Source organism: Channa argus, chromosome 20, assembly GCF_033026475.1.
Source record: "Channa argus isolate prfri chromosome 20, Channa argus male v1.0, whole genome shotgun sequence".
In the NCBI taxonomy this organism is placed as follows: Eukaryota; Metazoa; Chordata; class Actinopteri; order Anabantiformes; family Channidae; genus Channa; species Channa argus.
The window spans coordinates 16,798,964-16,812,174 of NC_090216.1; the positions used below are offsets into that span (position 1 = coordinate 16,798,964).

Genomic DNA, 13,211 nt, shown 5'->3' on the forward strand with positions numbered 1-13,211 from the left:
TGAAGTTAATACTGAACCAAATTAATCAAATTGTGATAATACAAAGAGTCAATTTGTACGGTGTGTTTGTAATGCAGAGAAAATGTATCATAGTTTTAGAACCAATCCTTTCGCTTCTCAATGAGAAAATATCTTTTTGGTTCTGGGCGTATCACGATATTTATGCAGAAATTGCAATACCACCACTGGCCACTACCCCAGCATTTACAGCCCAGGTCTGATCCTGGGGTCTCGGCCCGGACGACGAAACATTTTGGCACAGTGGCCGAACCAGACTGCTGAAACCTCTGCGCTAATTTTGTGACACACGCTGGCCCAAAAAAGTATTTTTCCCATAGAGAATCATTGCAAACGGATCATATCGATCACATCTATGGCCTGGACAAGCAGCAGTACGTGCTTACTACTAGACAAACCCAAGCAGCCCCTCTTTAGTCTCTGTGCTTAGATTAAAATTGTAATTAGTCATTTAGCAGATGCTTTGATCCAAAGCAATATACAAGTAAGGAGCACACTTCAGGGGCAACGTGATGATCACTCTTTTGTCCAGAGAAACTTTGACACATGGCCAGGAGGAACCGGGAGTCAAACTACTGACCTTGTGGTTGGACAACTGCTCAACCAGCTACTCCACAGATCTGAGCTTAGCTAACTGGCTGCTCTCTAACAGCTTAATATTTCACAGACAGATTGTATCAGGTATGTTCTCATCTAAACCCTTTTCTACAAATTAAATCCATGTATTTGCCAATATTTGAACAGGCCCTTAAATATTTGAGTTACTGACTAACAGAGAAATTACAAGACCATTATGAAGATGTGACCTGAGAGGACAAAAACAATGATTACTTACAGTGGACTGAGCCAAAGCTGAACTAATCTGATCAACATCCAGCAAGGAGGACATGGGGAGAGATGCCAGGGCTCTAGTCACATTCTCTCTGATCTCCCTCCTGCCTATAAGCCTGCTGGCCATTTGTCTAGACTCCATCTAGGGACAGGTGGGTACAAATCACGAGTCATTTACAGTACTCTGAGCAAATACACATTTTTGCAGATTCTAACTTAATCTGCAGTTACTCTGGTATGGAAAACAGTTTATAATAATCAACTTTGAGCATCATATCATGGGCAGGAAAATGAAATCTGATGCTGGCACACTACCTGATTGAGCTGGCTAGCGAGAGCAATGGAATAAGGGATGATCTCATGAAGGTTGCCATGTTGGACCAAACCCCACAGTTCTTTCCTGCTTTTGCTTATAAGCCAATCACTGGCAACTTTGTCTCTTGCAGGAACTGCCAAAGTTCTGGATAAATGAGAAAATAAAAAATGAAAAGATCTAGACATTTGGCATGACATGTAAAATCTCTTTTTTCCCCCTTGAATGAAACATTAAATATGTTTGCGGGTGATGCATATTAAAAAACAAGCAGAGACTGATCACTATAGTCTCAAAACTTTACCTGTTAAGAGCAATAACCTTTGTCCCCAGATGATCTTCCACCAGCACAGTGACTGTGATAACTGAAATGCCTTTGCCTTTGCTTTGACTTCCCATTGGAACGAAGCTGCTGAATATTGCGCGAGTACCTCTGGGACACAAAAATGGGACAAAGCAATGACTTTACATAATTAAAATAATAAGTATTTTGCCAGGAGTGTAGTTTTCACTTAGATTAGAATTTACTTTGGCTACCAATAGTTAGAGCTTAGAGCTTAGACCAATAGAGCTGAGGCTTGTTTCTACCTGTACAGAATGAGCGAAGGGCACACAGTACTAATGGTCTGGCAAGGTTCCACCTGCAAAGTATATATCAGCTGAGAAGTCTCCCTTTCATCCGTCTGCCACCCTGCCGATAGAGAACAGATGTTATGAAGATACAGGGACTTACAGTAAGATACAATAACTGTATCTGAGCCTTGAGATTTCCTTAAAGCTATTTTATCAATGGTGGAAGAACTTAAATGTATATGCTGCTTTTCTCCATTTAAACTGACAAAGATATTGATGTAAATTGGATTCGATGACACTTTTGCTAATGCTACAGTGTTACCTGAGCAGCTGTAGGTGACTAAGGTCTCCAGCAGACGGATATCTGACTCTGGACTCAGATCACACAGGCCTCCGTGTGGTGGATTGTTAGGTAGTATAGTAATGCAAGCGAAGCCCCGCTGCCCTCTGCCAAGCTGGGATACATTGAGAGTAAAGGTATAACTCAGCCCTGGATGCAGAACACCTGAACGCACCACCAAGTTAGGGGAATGTCTTCCTGTGGACGTGCTGACCTCATCAAGATCAAGGATAATGCCGGTCTGGCTTTCAGCACTCCACTTGTACTGCTGGAAGAATTAGAATAAAATAATAATAGATATAACACATAATTTAGAGAATAGTTTAAATTTTTCAATAACAAATTCAGATAAACAAACATTAAATAGACTGCAACAGAGGGCACATGGTGCATTAATCTTAAATGCAGGATGCCAAAGAGGTCGTAAAGGGAGCCGTCGTATTTCAGGTGTTGTGTTTCTAAAAACTGTTTGGCCTTAAAACAGCATAAATCAGAGTAATTACCAGAGTGTGGTCACCACCTTGTCCACAGTGACCAGCAAGAATGATGGGGTTAGTGTAACTGGTGTGGTAAGGGGAGGACAGAACCGCACAGGAAACACAGTCCACACTCACAGGAAGCACTGAAGCTTGACTTACAGTGACCTAGAGACAGGTAGAGGTATGTGTGAGCACCATGAAATGGAGGGAACAAATTCAATCATTTCCATTTTAGGCTACTTTGTTCTTTCTTCTCTAGTATATTTGTGATGCTGTAGTTGCTTTTCAGGTTTACACTTTATATTAAAAGAGAAGCATAATAAAACATGCATTGCTCTACAGTGGTTGACAACCTTTTTGGCTTGTGAATTTTTAGAAAAACGCAGACTGTACTCAGAGACTCGCATCACATTTCAGGTGTATGAGTTGTTAATGGTTTTATCATCATAATGATGATAAAAACCATACAGGAACCAAAATGTGTTGTTTTCTTTCTTACCCCATTATTTGTCGTTTACATACGTATTTCTTTATGTATAGGGGACAGTACACATGAGCAGCATTGACATTAGCAGCATCATTGCAAATGTGCCTAGATTGGGAAACAGTGAACTAAACTGCCGAACCAGAAGTAGTAAACTTAACTTCACATCAACCTTCCACAGCAGCAAAATGGTGCTGACACATTTATGCATCCATATAAACAAACTACAAATGTCAATAACCTGTAACCAATAACAATAACATTCTGGTTAATAATACTTTTATCTGAGAATTATTTCATACACACACTCTTAGTTCACCTTGTACAGCACTTTCATATTGTTATACTGGTACTTGTACTTCAGTACTGTGAAGGATTTCTGTACCTCTTCAACCCCTGCTAATTAACCAGTAGCCACTATTGTAGGACTGAAGTAGAAGCAAAACACATTTTGGAAAAACACATTTTCTCTGTCTGGAATAACTAAATCTGTCGATGTGCCAATGGAATGTTTTTGACAACTGTTCATTTCAGCAAAAACGATATTGAACAAAACTCCAAATGCTTCTTGTTAGACAAACCTCCCAAGAACAAGAACAACACAATGAAGATCTGTTACAAATGGATAGACCGGGTTTGAGTGAGATTTTGGGAGATACTTGCCGTCTGGTTGACAGATGCAGGTCGTCTCCCTGTTTTGTGCACAGTGAGGGTGAAAACATACACAGAGTTTGCCTGCAGCTGAGTGCTGAGCACAGTCATTGTAATGCTGTCACTGCCAGTGGGCTGCTGTAAGAAATGAGTATTTGTGGAGTTCTGTGAATACAAACAGAGGTTAATTAGTAGTGAGACGAGTGTGTATTAAAGAAATATTACTACAGTTTACTTTCTCAAATTTAGCTTTGAGTTCTTAATCACTTCTTTATTCAACTCATAATCTACATTCACCAATATTGGTGTAACATCACAACACTTTTACCAGGATAAAGAAGGACCAGTGATACTGCAGCGTATCCTCAACTCCTATTTCTACATCGGGGTCTTGGGACTCGGATCCATCCAGGATGAGGTCACTGAGGCAGGACCACAGTCTGTGTGAGCCTCCCTTGATGATTGCAACCAGTGGGGAGTGGACAACTGTAACGTTTGTGTTTCTTTGGACAAATAAAGGACTTCCATAGAGTGAAACCGTAAATACTAAGCAATATTGTCCCACATCGAGAGCATTTTTCGGGAGTAAAAGCAATGTTGAGGTTTTGTCCACCTGAGCACTAAGAATGACTCTGTTCCCAGAGGAATCCGTGTTGCCACTGATACAATTTGACTCACTGAAAATCTCCCACAGGTACATGGTCCTGTAAGCAGTGCAGTTAATTATCACGCTTGCTTCGAAGAAACTTGGTCTAGACCTGAGGATAGTCGACTGGCTCTGGATGAGGGTGGCCTGAGGGCTTGAACACTGGAGCTCCTCCACCTTGATGTGAAGCTTTGTGGACACATGGCTGACACTGTTGACAACCTTGACCATAACACTGTATATCCCAGAAGTGTAATATTTATGATTGACTGCACTTGATTCTGTCACCAACACTTCAGTGGAATCTCCAAAGTCCCAGAGGTATCTGGGGTTACTCCCTCCATTCACTGTTGCAGAAAAACTGACAGTGTGTCCAACAAATATTCTCTCTGAAAAACAGACGAGCTTGACCATGTTTACAGGCCACTCAACTGTAGCTGTCTCGTTTAGCATACGCGAGCAGACTCCATTGCTGGCTACAACACTAACAGACAACAATCCACTTCCTGCTGGCACAAACACCACTTCTTGGCCCATAAGCCATGTAGGCTCTGACCCCGCCATGTGGAACATCCAAGTGTAGTTCATTGGAGACTCACGTTGAACTTCTGCTTTGAACTGAAATTCTTTTAGTGCCTCTAGAGCAGTAGAACAGCAGTTTACAAATCGCAAACCATGAATGTCCTCCAAGACGAGTATGTTGCTAGACACCTCTGTGCTACTAACCTGGTTCCATGCTTTCACTCTAACTAAATGTCTCCCGATTGGAAGGCATGATGTGGTATATTTTCTTTCAAGAATGTCCTGGCTATGAATCCAGTCGTTATTTCTAAATGTTATGAAAAAGCTTACATTGCTTCCTTTGGAGATAGTAGGAATAAAAGTAACCTTTTCTTGAGCGCAGAGGAAAGACTTACTAATTTTTAGACGAAGGCCTTCAATTCTGTCCTGGACCATGACGCTGTGTGAAACCACCTGCCAATTTATTCTACTGGAGACATTCAAAGACACCTGATAGGTGCCAGCATGTAGAAAAGTGTAGTTAAAGGTCTTGTTATTAGCACTAAAGAAGCTGCCTGTGGGACTTCTAATTTTCCAGTTCCAAAACACACCACTACCCTTACGAATTGTCCCACAGAGTTGAACAGCAGCACTAGTGTTGACATAAAATGGATATGTCCCTCCTTCAATTTGGAAGTCTACCTCTTGGATCTCCTCCTGAACAACAAATAGTTTGGTGTCGTTACTGTGGCTGAGAATATTCTGAACAGAAACTTTGACAAGACATAGGCCCAAACTTGTGAAAGTGTGGAGAAGAAAGGGCACCTGTGTCTGCAGTGGTGATGGATCCACGTCCCTGTACCAAAGGTACTGTAGGTCTGACCCAGTAAGCACAGATACAGAGATATTTACAGATTTTCCTAACGCCACATTGTTTGATTGTGTTTTAATGTGTGCACTTGTCACACGCTCCACTGCCACTAAAGAAACCGTGCTGGTAGCTTCACCCAATTTGTTTGAGGCTCTTAGTTGAACTGAAATCCTGCCAGGAGTTTTAGCAACCATATAAAAAACCTCTCTATCACCAGTAACTTGCTGTTTTAGTCTGTACTGTGCAGCAAACCAGTGATAAGAGACATTGGAGCCTTTGGCAATTAAAGGAATAAACAGCAGTTCTTCTTGGGTTGGTACATACTTCATGTTTGTTATGCTCTGACATTCAATATGGAGACCCTCTATTCTTTCAAAGGCCTCAATTAAAATCGCTGCCTCTGTTATAGTCCCCATGTTCTGGGTTGTAACCCTCACTTGATACACTCCTGGTTTAGGGAAAATAAATCTAAACTGACAGGTCCCTTGTTTGGTTGAACTCATAGAGTCCACAGTCCAGTAGTAGATGTTACTGCTCACAGCACTGCTAAATGCAGTTATAACAGTCTCTTCTCCTACAGCAGCATATGGCTGATTGGTACGAAGTGAAAGGTCTGAAACGGGAACCACGACATTCACTTTAAGGTTCACAGAGTCCCTGCTAACTGTGTTGAACGCTGTAGCGGTAACTGTGAATTGCCCCTTCAAAGTAAAAACATGGGACACATTGTGTTTGTGCTCCACAGGGGAGCCATCTCCAAAGTCCCATAGCATGGACACATTGCTACCGGTGCAGTTAGTAACCCAAAATGATACGACTGTATTGACGGTCAGTGTGTCACTTTGACTATCGTGCACCACAGACAACATACTCACAGGTTTCTGAACGGTGATACTAGCTTTGGCTGTTTTGTTGCTGACATTATTACTTGCAAGGACCGATACCTCTTCAACACCTTCATGCTTAAAGACAAAACACTTCTGAGAGTTTTCTGTTACGCCAGGGAGACTAGTGTAGTTGCCAAACCACTTAAACTGGTAGCCTGTCATCTGTTGAGGGGATATTAACACCTTGAAGCATACCTCATCCCCCACTGCCACTACATCCTGTGATGGCTTCACCATCACGTTGGTTATTGATGCTTCAACACATATACTTGTATTAAATGATACAGATGTAATGGAACTTAACACAGTCAAGCTAACATGAAAAACCCCTTGGCTTGGAAATGGATGCAGGATTGTGGACTGTCCTGTAACTACAATCAAAGGCGATCCATCTCCAAATTGCCAATGGAAAGTCAGAATAGATATGTTCCCGTTCACCACTGCAGTCAGCTGTATGTCTTTTCCATTTATGACACACTGAGTAGGGAGAACTCCACTAACAGCCAGTCTATAGACCTCTACAGTAATTGACTGCCGAGCTTTGCTGACAGAATTTGAGACAGTTACATCTACTGTGAAGTTCCCTGGAGACTTATAGATGTGAGAGATTGAACCATATGTATGGTTTTTCTGCAGAGAACCATCACCAAAATCAAAATTCCACACGAGACTGGTACCCGTGGCAACTTTAGCTCTAAAATTTGTAGCAGAGCTTAGTTCACTGGGTCCATTGTGACTGATGGTTAATCCAGAGATTTTCTCCATTACCTCGACCATGAACCAAGTGGTCAGGGCAGTAAGAGTGTTGTTAGCACAAACTGTGATGTTATAAACCCCAGCACATCCAAAGGCATGGCTGACCCTATGGTTGACGCCTTGGACAGCTTTGGAGCCATCTCCAAAGTCCCATGTGTAAAGGACAGAATAGGTGGAGGGTTCTGTCGCAGCTTCCAGAAGAAGTGCCTGTTTAATGAAGGGCACCAGAGGGTCAGAGGAAATGTGGAGATGACTTAAGTGAGGGCGGACGTTTATCTTCACAGATGCATCAGTGTTGTCATTTTGGTTGACGACTTTGACATAAAGTATGTAGTCATCTGTATTGAACAAACACACAGTAAAAAAGGTTTTACTTTAATGGGCTAAATAGCCGGTACACAGCAGAATGTCTATCAAACCATACATTTAGTCAGAAAACAGTGGTAAGCGTAATCTTAAGAAGTAAAGTTGCAGACCCTAAAACCAAAACATTGAGCCAAAAGATGCTGGGATGCTCCATAGCACTCATGGAAAATGTTACGATTATTTGTGGCTTCGACATATTTCACAATTTATGCATTATTTCATCCCAAATATTGGTTAGCACTCCTATAATTGGTTTGTTTACCTGGGAGGGAAAATGTGTAGTTCACTGAGTCTTGGACATAAACCTGCTTCACTCTTCTATCCTTAAGCCCTACCATGGTCTGACATGGAGCGGAGTGGGTGTGGATCACATTGGCACTGCCATCTCCAAAATCCCACCTGCATTAAATACACCACATGTAAATGAGGAATTAGCCAAGAAAAACACAATTATACAGAAACTGTACGTTTCAAGTGTCAGACTTTGTTGTCAAAAGTAGATGGGGATTCTTGGGAGTCATTCATGAAAAATGCAATGCTTTACCTAAAGGTAACTGGCAAAGAGACATCGACTTTGACCCTCAGGGTGTAGAGATGTGTGCAATTCACTGCTACAACCTCCTTGACAAACAGAAACTCTGGCTCAGCCAGTGGGATACTCTCATCAACAGTCAGGACGATCAGCTGGCTCAGGGAGCTCACAGGGTTGGATGCTGTTACCTAAAGTAATAGAAAGTTTAGTTTTTTTGGGGGGGGGGGGGGGGGGGAATCTGAAATAAGATCACACAGAACTGTAAATTGAGTAGCACATCATGACACAAGCACAAATTTAAATCGGATATTTTACCTTGAGCTTGTACTCAGCAGGTTTCTTGAACAGTACACTGTAAGTTTCGCCTTCATAAGCAAACTTCTCCAGATTGTCAATCACCCACGTGAATTTTATGGAAGAACCGCTCTCCACTTTGGCTGCAAATGACTACAATGTACAAGCCATAAAGAAGATACCAATGTGAAAGAATATGCCCTTTTGCAAAATCTCAGTTTTCCATATCCACATTTCTTTGACACAATATCTACATTACTAGTGTGCCCTATGCTTTCCCATGTTTACCATGTTGTTTAGCATGTCACTGCAGCCTACAGTAAAAGTCGATGGGAATGTTTTATCTCGCAACCTTATGCTGGATCAACACATTTATTACACACCACCCTGTGTGCAACATGGATTTGCATTACAAAAAAGACATTCACTGAAAACTCCAAATTGGAACTCTTAGTGTCACTGCAGGAAAATGAAACATGATCTGTTGAAAGCATTCATGAATGTGCACCATTTTGCAGCAATCACAGTATTAGTCAGTAGCCATGAATAGGTGCACAAATCTAAAATGTCAAATATTTCACCAAGTAATGGTCTGACATTTCTATCTCTTCAGCTGGAAAAAAAATATTTGCTTAAGTATATAAAATGCATTTGTTGTAGGTTTGTTTGTGCATTCTTACCTGTGACATATCTACCAGCATCCTCCAGAGTCCATGTGGCTCAACACTAAGTCTGGTTACTGCCTCATAGCTGCAGACTTTCACACTCACACTCTCTGAGCTCATTGCATCCGACACACTGATGTTCATAGTCTGAACCCCCACTGAGGGTGACACCAGAGTCACAGAGGAGAACCAGGCTTCACTGAACTGTGTATTACATCCAGGCCAAAACTGAATCACCTCCTCTGGGCAAGAAGGACTAAAGGGGACCCCAGACTGCAAAACTGGGGCTGACCATGAGCTCCTGGCTGTCTCTCCAGAAAAAACCTTTACCACAATGAGTGTTGGGGAGTTTATTTGGACATGAATCTGGTTCTTTTTATCTGGCCGGGGATGGATCAAATGAAGCCTAAATTTAGATCCCAGATTCGGAAAAGGACCTGTAGTCAGAGCTCTGACATCTGGGACTGTGGTTTGGACTGTATGGGTGAAGCCAAAGACATCTACATGCTTAGTCCCTCTGTGAAGATTGTCCACATACAGCATCCTTAGATCACACACCACCCCGTCCACCCACTGGCCTCCTTGGGACAGTGAAATGAGGCTTCCCTTCCACCAGCCTTCCCACTCTGCCCCCCTAAGAGAAAGGTAACTCTGACGCCAAGGGGAGTTTATGGAGGCCTCCCTGTTGAAGCAATGGAGGAATGTTCCAGAATCACGAGTGTGCTGTATGGCCACAATGTCATCAGGGTACACCATGATTTCATGATCTGAAAGAAGCAGCTGTTACAGAAAATACAAGACTATTTTATTATAACTTGTGAGGAGACATATGATTCATTCACAGTTACTACAGGATGATAATGTGCAACAAAGGTAACTCACACTCATAATTTCAGGTTCAGAGCTGGGGTTTATTCTTAGAGGCAGGTCTGCCACCATGTGGTAGTAGGGTGAATTTTCAAGGTACCTGGGAGGTAAAGCAAAGCCCCGGAACTCTGCTGCAGAGTCATAGGGGCTGCAAGGACTGGTGGTGGGCACACAAGCCTCCAGTAGGTGGCACCAGTACTGACCCATGCTGCAGCCCCCTGTGGTGTTACACAATGGAACTGCTGAGCAGCAGCTAAATGGATTAAGGAGAGAGCTGCAACCTGACGAGCAAAGAGGAGATTGAACAGCAGCTGGATCGTACTGGAAGTAAATCAGTACAATCCAGCTTTCAAACAATTCTTTTTAGTAACTATGTGCCGTACCTGGAGGTACAAGGTGGTGGTTGGGATCGCAGTAGGGTCGGAGGATTTGAACCCGGGCCAGAGAGGACAGTGTGCTGGGCCTGACCACCAGGTCCACTTTTACTAACTGACCTGCATGACTGAACCACAAACCTGGGAAGAGCTGCATCTGTGGGCGTGAAAGAAGAACCATCCAATAAACCATGAGCCCAAAGTAGCCTGACTCAAGCACAGAGGAAGGAAAAACATATTTTTGGGTGCCTCAAACAGGCAAACTGAATATTAAATCAGTGATAATATCCAACACCGATTGGACAACCAGTCCATCAACAGTTTTGTTCAGATATCCCAAATCCCTGCAAAGTAGTTCTTTACCATTTTAATTTAACTGCACCTCAATTATTACTATTAATAATATATAATTAGATAATTAGGTACATATGTTCTGTACAATATTATGTTGGTTGGTCTTCTTTCGACCATTTCAACCACCCTGTGTACTAGAACTGCTCATTAGCAGTTAACTAGGTCTATAAGATGTGAGAAGAGAAAAAAGGACAAACTGCTTTTGTTGTAAGGCCTGAAAAAAAAAGTACAAAAAATTCACCTGTTTTGACTTGTATCAGGAATCAGTGTTTCACGAGATACTTTACTGACCTCCACTGTGTGTTGTCCAATGTCCGGGACACTGAGAAGTGGGTTTATCTGGGTCTGAATGTACATGCCGGTCATTAGAGGCAGTCCAGTCAGGTAACCATCGATAGGTGGTAACGTCTCTGCATAAAGAGGGAAAAAGCTGATACTTAAAAGACACGTTTTTTATCATTTCAGCTATACACACACACATGGAATTAAAATGTGAGCATTGTCCTCTGTGGCAAATATTGTCAACATTCTACATCACTGGTGAATGTTTGGTATTAAAGTGTTACTCACCAGTTAGATCTTTCTCACAGAGGAAGACATATTGTCCACTACATTGTGCTCTCCTCCATTGTCCCAGTGTTCCCAGAGCCATCTGAGTGCAACCCCCACCCCCCTCACTGCTTCCAGCCCACAGTGCAGGACTCGATGACTCCACAACGCCAGCCTGGTCGGACCCTCCTTGTCCGAGTCCCTTTAACCATACCCACACAGTTGTTTTCCTAAATACACAAACAAATGTGTCTATGAGTCAATATAACCAAATATGAATGTTTTTTAACGACGACTGTTCTCTGGACTCACACTGGAAACGAGTGGCGGATGAAGTTTTGCAGTTCCAGACTGTGGGCAGATGCCAGGTCTCCTTCCTGAGCAGATTCTCTGCATGAATCCTGGGCTTTGGACCATGAAGATTCAGCCTCAGAGAGCCAATAACATCGCAGACTGGACAGGTGGATCCGACCACCTTCCGGACAGGGAATGTCCTCTGCAGAGCAATGATCACACTGAGCTGACACCAACCAAGAGGACTCATTTGTCAACACAAGTAACTTTTCAAATCAATAAGCACATCAGCCACAAAATTGCATAAATTAACCAAATCTAATTAATCATTTCCTTCTGAATAGTACTTTATGTGCAGCAGTTCACTGTCAGAGGACACATGCTAAACAAGCAATAACAGCAGATGTGTTTCTGCAGGTTTTCTTTGATCACACACACACACACACACACACACACACACACAGTTTTCACAGTATGTAATCAGTGTCTTTGACTCCTTTATAAAGGCCTGATACAATATACACACATCCTCGACTGCTAAAATAGTCGAATCAAAACAGCAAATTGCATATTTGTTAAGTCAACAAACAATGCTGAACCATACAATTAATAAAACTATAAACTGTGAAAACATACTGTCTAGGGTTTATTCAAATGTGTGTACTTCATAGAGGATGGTATTATTGTAAAGGTGCTGCAATTAAGTAAATGTATATTTATCATATTCACATACAGACAGAATATTGCAATAAAAGTTAATGTAACCACTTCCTGTTCTAAATGAATGTCATGAATTAAAGAGGTTTGTTCATGTCTCTGAACTCTGATCATGAGAAAGACAACAGCATTTACATTTAAACTATACAGATACAGTGGATCTTCTCACCTTCGGCTGCAGTGATCAGGAACACACAAACGATCCAGAGTGTGTGTGTCATGTTGCAGAGCAGTTAATAAATATTCACCATAGGAGAGTGTGAGGAAATCAGTGAACCGCCATCACTGTTCCCATCTTTTCCTCACCACTGCCACTTGATCCTGTGTGTTCTTGTACAAGTGAAGTAGTGTGTCTTCCCCGTCCTTTATCTTAAAGCCAACTCTCTGTCCTTCACACATGCTAGCCCCCCCCCCCCCCCATGAGTTATGGTGGTGTTGCTGTTGTAAAGGCCTCTGGACTCTCAGCGCCTGGGGGACTTCTACTTTGTCTCTCAGCAACAACTATAGAGCAGCGCAGACAGAGCAGCCGAGCCCTGATGCATTAACGTGTCGTAAAACCTGTGGCGCTCAGAGTCACTTAGGCAGGATGCAGCTGAGAGTCCTGACAGAAACAAGTTGCAGACTTTAGAGTCTCTGACAGAAGTTGTGAAAGTACACAAATGCAATTTCCAAGTTAAGGTTTCTATGTCCAACTGTTTTAGGCTTCAAAAATGTTGTAAAGTTAACCTTTCTTCTGCATTGTGTCCAAAGCCTGTTGTCCTCATCACTGACCAAACAAAGGCTCTGACGCACATTCAAAAAAAGCACAGTCCCAGTGTTAAAGGAAAGGATGCCATGGCTGTTGCCTGG

At 42.3% G+C, this 13,211-nt stretch overlaps 1 protein-coding gene across 1 annotated transcript in view; it reads right to left on the minus strand.

The window, feature by feature from the left end:
• Window positions 1-12,690, minus strand: part of pkd1b (polycystic kidney disease 1b) — a 30,023-nt gene extending 17,333 nt beyond the window's left edge. Inside the window, exons 1-18 of the mRNA XM_067487961.1 lie at window positions 12,532-12,690; window positions 11,664-11,847; window positions 11,373-11,581; window positions 11,094-11,212; window positions 10,458-10,605; window positions 10,090-10,355; window positions 9,223-9,987; window positions 8,564-8,695; window positions 8,261-8,436; window positions 7,979-8,115; window positions 4,018-7,688; window positions 3,702-3,854; window positions 2,579-2,719; window positions 2,058-2,340; window positions 1,751-1,853; window positions 1,467-1,595; window positions 1,165-1,309; window positions 854-991 (exon numbers count right to left, since the gene is read on the minus strand). Of these exons, the coding sequence (XP_067344062.1) occupies window positions 854-991; window positions 1,165-1,309; window positions 1,467-1,595; window positions 1,751-1,853; window positions 2,058-2,340; window positions 2,579-2,719; window positions 3,702-3,854; window positions 4,018-7,688; window positions 7,979-8,115; window positions 8,261-8,436; window positions 8,564-8,695; window positions 9,223-9,987; window positions 10,090-10,355; window positions 10,458-10,605; window positions 11,094-11,212; window positions 11,373-11,581; window positions 11,664-11,847; window positions 12,532-12,583 (6,951 nt within the window). The 5' untranslated portion in view covers window positions 12,584-12,690. The remainder of the gene's footprint in view (window positions 1-853; window positions 992-1,164; window positions 1,310-1,466; window positions 1,596-1,750; window positions 1,854-2,057; window positions 2,341-2,578; window positions 2,720-3,701; window positions 3,855-4,017; window positions 7,689-7,978; window positions 8,116-8,260; window positions 8,437-8,563; window positions 8,696-9,222; window positions 9,988-10,089; window positions 10,356-10,457; window positions 10,606-11,093; window positions 11,213-11,372; window positions 11,582-11,663; window positions 11,848-12,531) is intronic.
• Between the last annotated feature and the right edge of the window lie 521 nt (window positions 12,691-13,211).